Raw genomic sequence first — 13,236 nt, 5'->3', positions numbered from 1 at the left:
GGTTAAGCTCTGGTAAAATATTTCCTCTTGAAGACAGCCTTTATTTATTTATTTTATTTTTAAAGATTTATTTATTTATTTAAGAGAGAGAAAGCACACACGACCAGGAGGGGCAGAAGGAATCTCAAGCTGACTCCTCAGTGAGTGCAGAGCCTGAGGCGGGGCTCAATCTCATGACCCTGAGATCATGACCTGAGACAAAACCAAGAGTGAGCCACTTAGCCAACCGCACCACCCAGGTGACCCCGAGGACAGACTTTACTAAGAACAGAATGCTCTGAACATATTTCCAAATGTCTACCCTGCCCCCATCCTTTTGGAAGCACAAGGGGATTTTTTTCTCAGATCTTCACTATGAAAACCTGGTAGGGGGGCACCTGGGTGGCTCAGTTGGTTAAGCGACTGCCTTCTGCTCAGGTCATGATCCTGGAGTCCCGGGATCGAGTTCCGCATCGGGCTCCCTGCTCAGCAGGGAGTCTGCTTCTCCCTCTCCCGCTCCCCCCTCTTGTGCTCTTTCTCTCTCTCACTCTCTCTCTTAAATAAATAAATAAATAAAATCTTTAAAAAAAAAAAAAAAAGAAAAGAAAACCTGGTAGGGCTCCTGCAGGTGAAACCCACAAAAGTGTGGGGCTCCTACAAGACTGGGCCTCCATGGGATTTTTAACTCTCAGCTTTGTCTCCATCAAGCATCCAGAAATTTGTCAATCATAATTTAGATTTTTCTACTCTAGTACTGGATCCCATAAAGGTTTCTGCTCCTGGGTTTCTGTTCAGGTAGGTTGTGATTCTCTGTATCCACCTAGTTCTCCAGTTTAGGGATATATACCTATTGTGTGACTTGAATTCTCTGACAGATCTAAGAAGAGTTCTAGATTTTTAGGCTGCTCAGGATTTTTCCTCTTGTGAGGATTTAAGTGACAACCTCTGTGCTCCTTACATGCTGGACCAGATACTGGATGTCCCCAAAATATTTATTTGCTAGAAAATTAACCTGGTCTTCCACTGGTCTGGTTAATGGTCTCACACTCATACTTGCTGTTTTCATATTCTCACAAAGCCTTTTAAATCATGTTATTTTTGGGGCGCCTGGGTGGCTGAGTTGGTTAAGCATCTGCCTTCAGCTCAGGTCATGATCCCAGCATCCTGGGATAGAGCCCCACATTGGGCTCCCTGCTCTGTGGGAAGCCTGCTTCTCCCTCTCCCTCTGCCCCTGCTTATGTTCCCTCTCTCGCTGTCTCTCTCTCTGTCAAATAAATAAATAAAATCTTTAAAAAAATAATAATCATGTTATTTTCTTGTCAACAGTAGTTATTTTTTCTTAAGTTACTATCAAGTGACAATTTCATAAAAAAGATCTTACTTTCATTGACATGCATTTTTGTCAATCAACGTCATTAAGATGTTTTAATGATATCAAAGCCTCGGGGTATCTCAAGATGATGCATATTTTCTCTGTGAGTTTAAATTTTCCAAATTTTTATTAAATATATCTGCTCTATAAATCCATCAGGGATGTAGAAACTCTCAAATCACATATAAAACTAAGTCTGAAACTATTAACTAACCTGAATCAGTGAATTTATAAGTCTACAGTAAAATCATAATCATGATGTAGTGACAAATGAGACTATAAAAATGTATTCGTTTCCTACTGAGTTGTCATTTTCTTTATTTCTATAACTGATCACTTAGATTGCTGTAGCTGCTAATTGAATTATATTTTAAAATACATACTCTTTATTTGGACTAGTGGAAACAGTGAGCCATGTAGATGATGACATAATTACACATCTAGTTTTCCTTTTTATAAATGATTTTTAAATGTCAGCAATCATATAAATATATGTATACACATACACATACGTATGTGTATATATATATTTTCTTTTTGTAATTGTAGTCTCTATGTCAGCACTTCTTCAAGCAGCATATTTTTCTCAGCTGGAATTTCACACCTCTTCACTCACTCATTCACTTACTTACTTAACCAGTGATGATAATAAATATGATGTAGGGCTCAAGGTTATTCCCTCTTCTGGTTTGTCTTTCCATTTGTGACAAAAAAGAAATGATAACCTTACCTAAAATGTATTAAGTAAAAAACAAACAAATAAAAATTACTAATTAGTTGATTTAATGAATAAGGCAAAAAGAGCAATTCTTTCTCTGCTCCTCGCCCCCTATTTATGCCATTAATAATCCACTTTTAAACATTTGATGAGGAGAAAAGCACCTATTATCTAAATGACTAATTTAGAAAGCAGTTTTTAGAATGCTTGCAAAATGCCATGTACTTGTACAATCGCTGCCATTTTTAAAAGTAGCTATGTGTCTGGCTAGAGTTTAAGACATTATAGAGGTACTACAAATGGATTTCCAAGTTAAAAGTTGGTAACACTGTCTTTAACTTCCATTAATGGTTATGTGAAATAAATTAACCCAAACCTGAATATATGGAGGAACTAAAATTGCAGAAATAGAGACATGATATGATGAGACATCTTGTCTTCCTATACAGAAGTCATTGAGAATCAATGGGAATATCCTTTGTTGAAAAAAAAAATTATGTGCTAAAATTAATGTGGATATACATTTTTATAATTTAATAAAGAGTAGCTAACATCTCTGATTTTATTATTGGTAAAAGAGAAGCTACTTTTGTGGGCGGGCATGTGTGTGTAATATCAACACCTATCAGACAGATAACCAATAAAGAAACATAGGGATGTTGAAGATTTATAGTTTGTACCATAAAGTTTTGCTGTGGAGGGCAGTGAGCGGCATAACTGAGCTATTGATTGCTGAATATAATCACTTTGTTCTGTGAAAGTTCAAAGGGTTCACTTTAAATAAAATCTTTATTCTTGGAGCAAACAAAAAGTCTTTATATTAAGATAGACCGAACCAAAGGCATTTAGCACCGCTAACTTTAAGTCATTTGGTTTGGCATTGAATATTGCAGGCCAAATCTCCCCTGGAGAGATGCTTTGGCTTTTTAGAAAAACGAAACAAAATAAGATCATTCTGTCCACCTTGCTGATGGTTCTTTGGTCAGCCTGGCTGAGGCACATGCTACACATTCAATAGTCCACAAAGATGAGTCTCTCTGCTCCCCTGTTACTATGTCAATTACCTGGTCTCCCTAGCCCTGTATGCTTATGTCTGAACTGCTCTTGTGCTAATCTCATTTTTGAGGCTTTGATAATAATAGCAATCACAGGGAATGCCTACTTAATGCTCACTATATGCCAGCCTCCTAAGTGCTTTGTAGGTATTAATCTTTTAATCTCCATGGCAATCCTATGAGACGTGCTGTTATTATCACTTTTTTACAGATGTACAAGAAGAGCAACCATCTGAGGTAGGTTCTATTATTATTTCTATTATACAGGTATAGGTCCTATTAGTATTTCCATTTTGCAGATGAGCATACTGCAGCACAAAGCGGTTAAGTAAACCCAGACATTTTGTTTCCTGAGTCCCTGCTCTTTACTTCATCAGCAAGCCTCAATCTTGCTTTGGATGCTGTTGGCTCAGTGGGTTTGATTTTCAGCTTCTCTGATGGACTTGATTTGGCTCTTGATGTTCTTTTCCTATGTGAAGTCCTTTAAAAATCATCCTCTTAAAAAATACCAGTCTATCGCCTCTTCATTGATACAAACAATTGTCCATGTGGTATGAATGTGTGTGTTTGTGTACATGCATGTACATGGATGTTCACAAGATTAAGCTTGGGGGTGGTATAAGACCTTGGAAAGCTACCTCTTACGAATACCAAGAACTCTAATAAAGAGCAGTTGAAGAGGGTCAAAGAAGATCCAATCCTCCACAACCCAGAGTTCAGCACAAGCCCTTAAACATGGTCTTGGTGATGTTTTCCTCTCAAAGCAAGTGTAGTGTGGATCTCCCCACACCCTGGCACAGATCACCTGATGTGTCCGCAGTCGAGGTCAAACATCAACTCTGGAAGAAAGTTATTTAAGACTCTACAAGCAGTTAAATAAAAGTATGTAAATAGAGAATTTGGATACTATTATCCAACTTCAAAATTTGCCTTGTTTTATGTGGTTTTAATTTTCAGTTTTATTCACAATTCATCACCCAGTCAAGATATCTGCAAATTCAAATCTTGTTAGGTACAATAGCAAAAAGAAAAAAAAATCTGTACCCATAAGTTATGTCACATTCTCTTTCTCTATCTTAAATTTATTTCCTTCCTTGAGCTTAGGGTGGAAATAAAGTAAAAGAAGCCAGGTGATGATGTTTAAGGTAATTGAAATTAATAGAAATGTGATGGTTTGCTGGCATTTATAAAATATTTTAAAGATGAATCAAAGCACAGATACACATATGCAGAGAAATATGGTTTAGCATTTGAATAAGATAATTGCATTATAAGTAACCTATACGGAGTACTTAGTATCTTTTAGACACTATTCTAAGTGCTTTATATTTCTTAACTAATTTAATCTTTGTAACAAGCCTACTAGAGAGATTTGATTAGCTTCCTGTTAAGAAGAGACAATGCGCTCCAGCTAGGAGGGAAGAGAGTCAGGATTGACACCCAGGCCCACAGCTCCGAGGCCAGGCTCTTAACTACTATAGCTCCCACTGCCTTTTCTGCAACCTTCGAACATTGATGCTGGTGGAAAGATTCTCCACGTTCTGTTTCTGAAAAGGGGAGGGAATATGAAACTTTGAGGAAAGAGCCTTCAGCATATCTGTCTTCACTCACCTTGCCCAGCGCGGGAGGAATGAGGTGCTTACCCTGAGTCAGGCAGCAGGAACTCAGTATCTCTCCCAGTCTCCTTCCCATTCAGAACTAGCCTCTCCTCTCTGCAGGGCATTTCTCTTCTCTGCCCTCTTTGCGGCCAGGTCAGCATGGCTATGTTCAGGGAGGCCTTAGGCTGTCCCGCTCTCACGCTGGTGATTGATGTGGGATAAAAAATAGCAAGCTCATTTAGAGCTGCATTCTCGAATCAGCTAGATTATTGACATTGTGTTTTCCTTGTGCTTAAAACCTATGTTTATTTCTCAATTGATTCTAATTTGGGAGCCTCAAGAAAGGGTCCTAAAACTTAATGCACTTCTGCCATAGTTCTCATGACCTTGATTATGTTCATTCTTCTGGACAAGGCATTCTTGGCATTTGAGTAGCAAAAACAAATATTAATCTATGGGTTTATGGGTAAGGTGTAAGGAAGCTGATTGGGTCTGTGTTCTCTAGGTCAGGTAGGAGTCCTGAATGATTCAGCTTAGCTCAATGGAATTCTCCATTGGACTGTCAGCCCTAATGGTAGTCAGGTGGTCACTTTCCAGGTGAATTCCATGTGTGTGATTTCCTGAGGGATCTCAAGTGTAGGGCAAGATGGAGAGGGCCTCATCTTCTCTTTCTCAGAGACAGAGCAAAAAGATGAGCATAACTGCTATAAAGAAGCAAAAAGGAGGAGATAATCCAGTGCCAATGCACGTCTGCCTCTCTTACTGCCTTCAAACCTTCTTAGTGGAAGTAAGATCTTTCCATAGAAACGCAGGCATGAAATCTCAGGTGGATGCATGCTTTTTATGATCAGTCATAGGTAATAAACAGGTCCTGTGGTCTCTTTAAGTGAGCAAACGAGTTTCAATTCAATAATTGCTATTGTTTGATATAATGTATTAATATTTTCTGTAATATTCATTTAGGGGAAGATTTTCTTTTCACTCAGCTGAGGCTGGCAGCCTGTAGCCCCAGTCTTTTCAGAAAGCTAACCACTGTCTCTATTGCTCACCTCCCCACCACTCCCTTTTCCATCGTCACCAGGATTAGCACAGAGGGAGATGCAAAGGAGAAAGACAAGAGATGAGGAAGGTTCTTACCTACCTGGCAATGTGGATCTGGCTTCATGTTCTTGGCAGGTATGCAAACCCATCTCCTTCTATCATGGGGGCCTTCCTGAGTTTCTCAACTTTTCCTCTGGAATATTCAGCTGTATTTTCCATAATCTGGGCAACATATTCTTCTCTGGCCATCAGAACTCCTGTCAGCCTCTGATTTCTGATGGTCCTTTTATATCAGCTCTCCTGTCGGTCCTATCATCCTTACAGGTGGTCTTCTTAGGGAGTGTCAGGTGGCTGTGTCTTTATGGTCCCCTTCTAGATTATGAGCATGACTCAAGCATTATTGTAGAATTGTAGATAACTTCAACATGGCCTCCCATTTCTTTTCCTGTCCCACTGTTTCCAGCTGAAAACTACAAATTCTTGCCTTTAAAGTCCTTAGTATTTGTTAGGCTCATGCTCACTGCATACCCTCTAACGCTTGGATCCATCTCACGCTCTCTGAGTGGCTCTGTTGAAGCTTATGTGTTGCAATGAGGGGCAAAGGGGTTTGGATGGAGAATAAACTCGCAGTACTCCACTGATTTCTCAATAATTTCTTTAGAAAGGAAAAAAAAAAAATTCTCTTCTGACCATCACAACCTTGGTCATCTTGTATACGTGCCCGAGGTGATATCCTATATATTTTTATTTTCACTGTTTCTCCGCCACCTACTTTGAAATACTGATAAGACTTCCTGTCTTATTGCTCCCTATGTTGCCTTGATGAAAACATTCAAGTTAACATCTAGTTTCATGAGCTCTCATTTTTTCAGACAGAAGAGAGAAGAGAAAGAAAGGAGGAATAGTTTTTCTTTAGAAGCCCTCACAGGAAATGTGAGCAAATAGGGTTTCCCTTTTCTTATCCCAGTGGAGGACAGAGGAGAGGTGAAGAAAGAAGATAGAAGCTTCCTTATCATCACTTCTGGCTGAAACTCTCTCCTAGGTAGGAAAATGCAGAGAGAAATGGCTCCAAGCTCCTCGCCACAGTGACGGTTTCCTACTCAACAGTCATTTTTTTCTCCTTTCTTACTAATAAGCCTGACTTATTTTTTTTAATTTAATTTTATTATGTTATGTTAGTCACCATACAATACATCATTAGTTTTTGATGTAGTGTTCCATGATTCATTGTTTTCATATAACATCCAGTGCTCCATGTAGAACGTGCCCTCCTTAATACCCATCACCGGGCTAACGCATCCCCCCACTCCCCTCCCCTCTAGAACCCTCAGTTTGTTTCTTGGATTCCATAGTCTCTCATGGTTCATCTCCCCCTCCGATTTCCTCCCTTCATTTTTCCTTTCCTTCTCCTAATGTCGTCCATGCTATTCCTTATGTTCCACAAATAAGTGAAACCATATGGTAATTGACTTTCTCTGCTTGACTTATTTTTTAAAGATTTATTTATTTATTTTAGAGAGAGAGTGTGTGAGAGCAAGGAGAGAGGCAGAAGGAAAGGGAGAGAGAGAATTTTCTCTCTGCTAAGTGCGGAACCAGACACAGGGCTCGATCCCAGGACCCTAAGATCATGACCTGAGCCAAAATCAAGAGTCTGCCACTTAACCAACTGAGCCACCCAGGGGCCCCACTAATAAGCCTGATTCTGATGGGTCAGCATTAAGCCCAGTTTAGAAAACACAAAAACAAAAACAATAACAAATTAAAACTCTGCATTTCTTATACTTATTTGCAGATGGAGCAGGCAATAAAATCTAAGTGATACTTTTGACTGGGATTTCTGGGAAAGCTGCCTGAGAGAGGAGCCGGCTCAGCCACTGCACTTCACTCTTCCTTCTGGCCTGGGATACTAACTTGTTGTTAAGGTGGAGTCACCATCTTGCAACAATGATTTAATAACCAAAAGAATCATGTAGAATTTCCAGTTGATGTGCCTGAGCTGTAAACACTCACCTTCAGACTTCTTGTTGCAAGAGAAAAATGTAAACCCTCATTTGTCTAAGTGAGTGTATTTAGGTCCTTATTAAAGCCACAATTGATTCTTAAATTATGTACTAGCTGTGGAATTTGGGGCTGGTTCCTAATGCTCTAGACCTCAGTTTCCCCATTTGTAAAATGGAAATCGTACCAGTACCCTCTTAGAAATATTTTGAAGATTAGAAAATATCATGCAAAGAGAGTATTTAGAGAGTTCCTGATGCACTGTGGTAGATAAATGTAAGTTGCCAATATTTATCTTCATATAAATATGGATATTCCTTCAATCCAATGTAGACTCTAAATCAGGAAAATATAGGCTGTGGCTGAGGGATGTAAGGTATCTTAAAAAATCACTGCAACTACCTTACAGTTCTCCTGATCAACTTTGATTTTTAAAATTTAGAAGAAATGAAGATGTATTCAGGTAATAAACATGAAGTCAGCCAAATCCATGTTAATTAATTCTGTACAAGAGTGGGTTATTCAGATGAAAGGAGCCCATATCTTAAGTTTAGAACATTATATAGGGGTTATTTAGATTCATCCTAATTCAAGGGGATTTTGTAATTTCCATATTTACTTTTGTGATTGCCAGATGTGATGTTCCAAAATTTTATTTATAACTAAAAATCTCACCTTCCAACAGATGTATCCTGCAACAGATGGTAACTGCCCTGGTTGTGACCACATAGATTAAAATATATGCATGTGTATGCATGTGTGTCCATGAATATATGCCTACGAAACTGTATTTTGAAATGAGATCACTTTTCTATTAAAATGTAACACAGGCAACTTATGAAAGAAGGACTTAAATGTAAGGGAAGACAGTGACTTGTTTATTAACCCTTCATGGTCATCAATCACAGCTTAAGCAAATGCTAGTTCTATCCTCAGACTTGATAATTCATTTTACGTTTTTTTAAAAAATTTTTCCTTGAATCTTTATCTGGCTTCATATTCATCCTGAAATTCTACCATGGAAACTTCAGGTCCAAGGTTTTATATTTTATGTCATCTTGGAGTCAAAGGCTTTTTAAGGTTGGCCTCTGCAGAGCTCCCTCTTCCTAAATACTGCCTTTCGCATGGAGCTGGCAACTCACTAGGCAACTGTTGTCAATAGTGGGAAAGATTATAGTGGAAAAGGTTACACATCACTGCCAAGAACTGATGCAAGTTCCCATAATATCTTATTTTTCATCTTTAGCCTACCTAAAGGTTCATATCTAGATACTTGATTCTTCTGTAACACACACACAAAAAGATTATAATTCAGTTATTAAATCTTTTTTTCAATGTAGTTCTTAAGTTCTTTGATAATGGAAATTTGAATTTTTCATTGGTGCCTCAGTTACTGTGTAAAGAGACATGGTACCTGGTTCTAGAGAACCCTGACTAGGCTTATGTAGCAAGTCAAGGGCAAGACCCACCTCATGGGCTGCAAACTATGCAATCACACAGGGCTCTGTGTTGGGTTTGGTTTATGCTCTGCTGTCCTCATATTGGAATTCATGTTTTTGAACAAAAGGCTCAACATGTATCTTGCACTAGACCTGCAGATTATTGTAGCTGGTCCTGGGCTCAGTATTTGACTAATTCTATTTAGTTGAAGCTCTAATTCTTCATATAAGTTGATTTTCCAGAGGCTAAGTCTTCCGGCAGCATTGTTTCCCAATGGACTTTCCTCTTATTTCAGGAATCCAATATTATATTAGCAAAGTCCCTAGGGTTTGGGATTTTACCAATGTTTTATAACTGACTTTGTTTTTACAGTAAAAATGAAGTTGGTGCGCCTTCATATTCTTTAAAGCTACCACGTATATGGAAATGCTGTATTTTATAGATGAATTCCCTTAATCTATATCAGCCATATTTCTCTTCTTTCTTCTACACATTCAAGGGTCATGATTGCTTGCAACTCAAATCTTAACATATAGCAATATAATCAGTGTTTTAACAAAGATTAACAATGAAAAAAATTCCATGTGACTTAATAGAATCTCTTTGACACAGACTCTGAACAGATTGTTTAAACTGAGATTGAGGGGCGCCTGGGTGGCTCAGTTGTTAAGCGTCTGCCTTCAGCTTAGGTCATGATCCCAGGGTCCTGGCATCGAGCCCCATATTGGGCTCCCTGCTCAGCGGGAAGCCTGCTTCTCCCTCTCCCACTCCCCCTGCTTGTGTTCCCTCTCTCACTGTGTCTCTCTCTGTCAAATGAATAAATAAAATCTTAAAAAAAAAAAAACAACTGAGATCAAATTTGGATCTTATACATGTATATATCCTTGCAATACTTTAAGTGGGACACAGTATTTGAAAGGTAAGAATGGCTGAAACGCTAAAAATGATGTTTTTTAATGCACAGAGAACTAATATATGATTATTAGGTACAAAGATCAATTGCAAGGTTCTATTTTCTCTCAACTGGTTCCTGAGTGCGATAGATTTATCTCTCAGAAAATAAACAGTTTAAGTCAATATCACTAACACTGTGTATGTTAGTGGCTTCAGGGGCTTTGAGGCTCTGATACTCTAGAGAATACTAAGGGTTGATGCAATTTAGTTATTAGGCATTATAATTTTTAAAAGTTTCAGTAAGTAGTGATTAATATGCTAGAGCAGTTAAGATAATGTCAGTTATTTAAAATGACTACATTTATTTGTAGATCTCTTCCAGCAAAACACATTCCGAGCTAACACATACAAGAAGCAAACTATGTACTAATCATACTTTTAAGAGCCAATGTTTTATTTTCTCCCAACAAGTGTTTATTTGCTTTATATTTGTTTTTTTTTATGTTAAGAAATTCCTTATAAGCTCTATTTTCCATTCTCTATCAACTGCATGTTCGTTTCTCACATACCTGACAATTTTTCATTTTTGTTCTCTTCCCATTTTTTCCCCTTTCTTCTGCTTCCAGTGAGCTTCACCCTTTTAGCTAATTCATCTCCTGACAACTTTCCAGACTCCAAAACTTAATAATTTCTGCTCTCTTCGAAGAGAGGTAAAAGGCAGATGTTTTTCATCCTTAAGATCATAATTCCCTTTGTTTTACATTTAAGAGCTTCATATTCGCTACCACTCATAGTTAAACATTCCAAACAACACCCCTGCATTAAGCACAAGTTTTCTCTTATTCCCTGTGTTCTCTAAGTGACCTTTCTGAGTGCTCATTCTCTAAAAAGTGTTCCTTATGTGACTCATATATCCTGATGGCTTCTTTCTCATTTACAAACACTGCATGCAATTTCAGGAGGCCCAGAGGCCCTTGAGGCCAGATCATGAACTGAATATTATGAACACCTGCTCTAATTTATCAATTCCTATTTTACACATATTGCATTGTGTGTATTTTCCATAATATTATTCATTCTTTGTTACCTACCTGTACTTTCTACTTTGCCACCTTCTTTACCACATCCCTTTTTTTTTTTTAAGAATGTCCTTCTCATCTTCAAGTTTCATTTCTGGTGTAACCCAAAAGTTTTTTTGTTTGTTTGTTTGTTTTTTGTTTTTTATTTTAATTCTGGGCATACTCTTGTCCTTATTTTGTCCATACTCTTGTCCTTATCTTGTAAATGAAACAAAATATATATATACCCTCATTCAGCCAGTATGACTTGAGTACCTTGTATATGCTAGACATCATGAGGTGCGTAAAACCAAACTGGAAAAGGATTTTCCTCTAATAATTATATTAATGCTAATTGATAATATTGATATTGTTAATGACTAATATTAAGAGAATATATTTTATTTTCTAAGAATCTGCTAAATATGTTATTACAATCCTTCATTCTTTTTTTCACGCCTTTACTTTCTTTTTGCTCCTCCTGCTTCGACAGGTAAAATGAAACAAATGGAAAGAAGTTAAGTAAACCTTACTCAAGGTCACAAATGGAAAACTAATGGAACCTGGTTTCAAACACAGATTTCTCTTACTTCAGAGACACTTCTAATGTCTTCACACATCTTAGATTGTGTCTACCTCTCACTTAGCCTACTTAAAAAAAAAAGTCAATAAAAATAAATAAAGTTCAGTGTTGGGATCTTCAGCCTTATTCCTTTTGCTGTATTTTTGCATCTCTTTCTTCTCTTGTTGGACTTGGGCACATTGCTCCTCATCTTTTGGTTGAAATACCACACTTGCATTATTTCAAGATTTTGTCGCACATTCTAGAGTTTCATAGGGACCACATCTCCTTGGTAGATACAGAAGAAAAAGCTATGATTTCTCTAATCTAGATTTTCCTTAACCAACGGTGGCATAGGTACCTCCATGATTTCTAGAAGCCTGTGCTGTTACTTTCCTGATCAGACTTGATTTTCATGAAAAACATGATTACATTATTGTCATTCATTATTCCACCTAAGCTGTTTTTTTTCCCTTCTGAAAAAAAATGTTTTGGCCTATATAGTGTAACACTTGGATAATTGCCTAGAAATCTCTCTCCTTCATGCATTGGGAATTCCTTGAAGGGTTTTAAAGAGTTGCCATGGAATTGCACTATTTCATAAGTAGGCACAGAATCCTATAACATGTTTTATGCCTTGGTCATTCACTCTGGTCCAGTATCTTAATTCTCATGTCAAGTAGAGGGAAGAAAGGCAGATACACAAGGAAGAACTTGAGGTCCATGTGATAGGAAACATGTGTTAAATGGAAACCATGATCCTTTCTTAGACTGAAATGATAGGAAGTATTTAGAAACTGGGTGATTTACCTATTTTCCTTGCAAAGGAGTTAATAAATTTGTTATGTGCATCAAATAAGTGATAAATTACTTGCACTTCATTACCAATAGCTTTCCAGTAAAATGTAGACAACTCCCTCCAAATGTGTTCCCCTCTTGCCTGCCTTTCCTCGAGACAACATTCCTCCTGATTCAGCAGCCTGAGCATGACATTAATGACAATATTTGGAGCCCCACTGGATGAGATAGGGAGGTCTGCCAATTTGTAAGGATAAGATGGAGGGGGCACTCTCTGCCATCTTTTTTGTCTGAATAAAAGCCGCATTCCTGGTAGCCACAGGCAGTGTGACTGGGCTTAAAGTTGTAAAATGGGAAGTTGAGGGTTATGGTTTATATAGCGTGCCCACATATATCAATTTTTGTGAGTCCATAGTTAAAATACTATATATATAACATATATATATTATGTGTTCTGATGACAAAGATCATTTGGCCTGTAAATATTTTTTTTAATAATCTAAAAAAGGCTTCACTAAAAATGTAAGTTCCTTTTTGAATAATTTAGAGAAGTAGAGAAATTTACTGTTATTAACAATCATTATTATTAACAATGATACTAGTAGTAGTCAAACTTTATAGAAAACACAAATGTTGTTACCTTGTAACTATCCCTGAATAATTTTATATAGATATATATTTTAAACTTGAATAATTTGAGCCCAGTTACTGCCATTTAATAGA

The 13,236-nt window shown here is 37.5% G+C and overlaps 1 protein-coding gene and 1 long non-coding RNA gene across 4 annotated transcripts in view; one reads left to right on the top strand and one right to left on the bottom strand.

Moving 5' to 3' along the window:
• The window catches only part of LOC144381662 (uncharacterized), a 77,104-nt gene extending 70,770 nt beyond the window's left edge, over positions 1-6,334 (bottom strand). For 2 of the 3 annotated variants that reach the window (XM_078071387.1, XM_078071385.1), the window contains exon 1: positions 5,864-6,334. In XM_078071387.1, coding sequence (XP_077927513.1) covers positions 5,864-5,912 — 49 coding nt within the window. In that variant the 5' untranslated portion in view covers positions 5,913-6,334. Of the gene's footprint in view, positions 1-5,859 lie in introns of all 3 variants that reach the window. The other variant, XM_078071386.1, reaches the window with a different exon arrangement.
• Positions 5,765-11,856, top strand: LOC118523914 (uncharacterized). The gene is made up of 3 exons (XR_004911329.2): positions 5,765-5,898; positions 7,556-7,822; positions 11,647-11,856. It is a non-coding gene; the product is annotated as an uncharacterized LOC118523914 (long non-coding RNA).
• Positions 11,857-13,236: the final 1,380 nt, after the last annotated feature.

This window comes from Halichoerus grypus, chromosome 4, assembly GCF_964656455.1.
Source record: "Halichoerus grypus chromosome 4, mHalGry1.hap1.1, whole genome shotgun sequence".
Classification (NCBI taxonomy): Eukaryota; Metazoa; Chordata; class Mammalia; order Carnivora; family Phocidae; genus Halichoerus; species Halichoerus grypus.
This window is presented reverse-complemented; position numbering and strand designations above follow the sequence as displayed.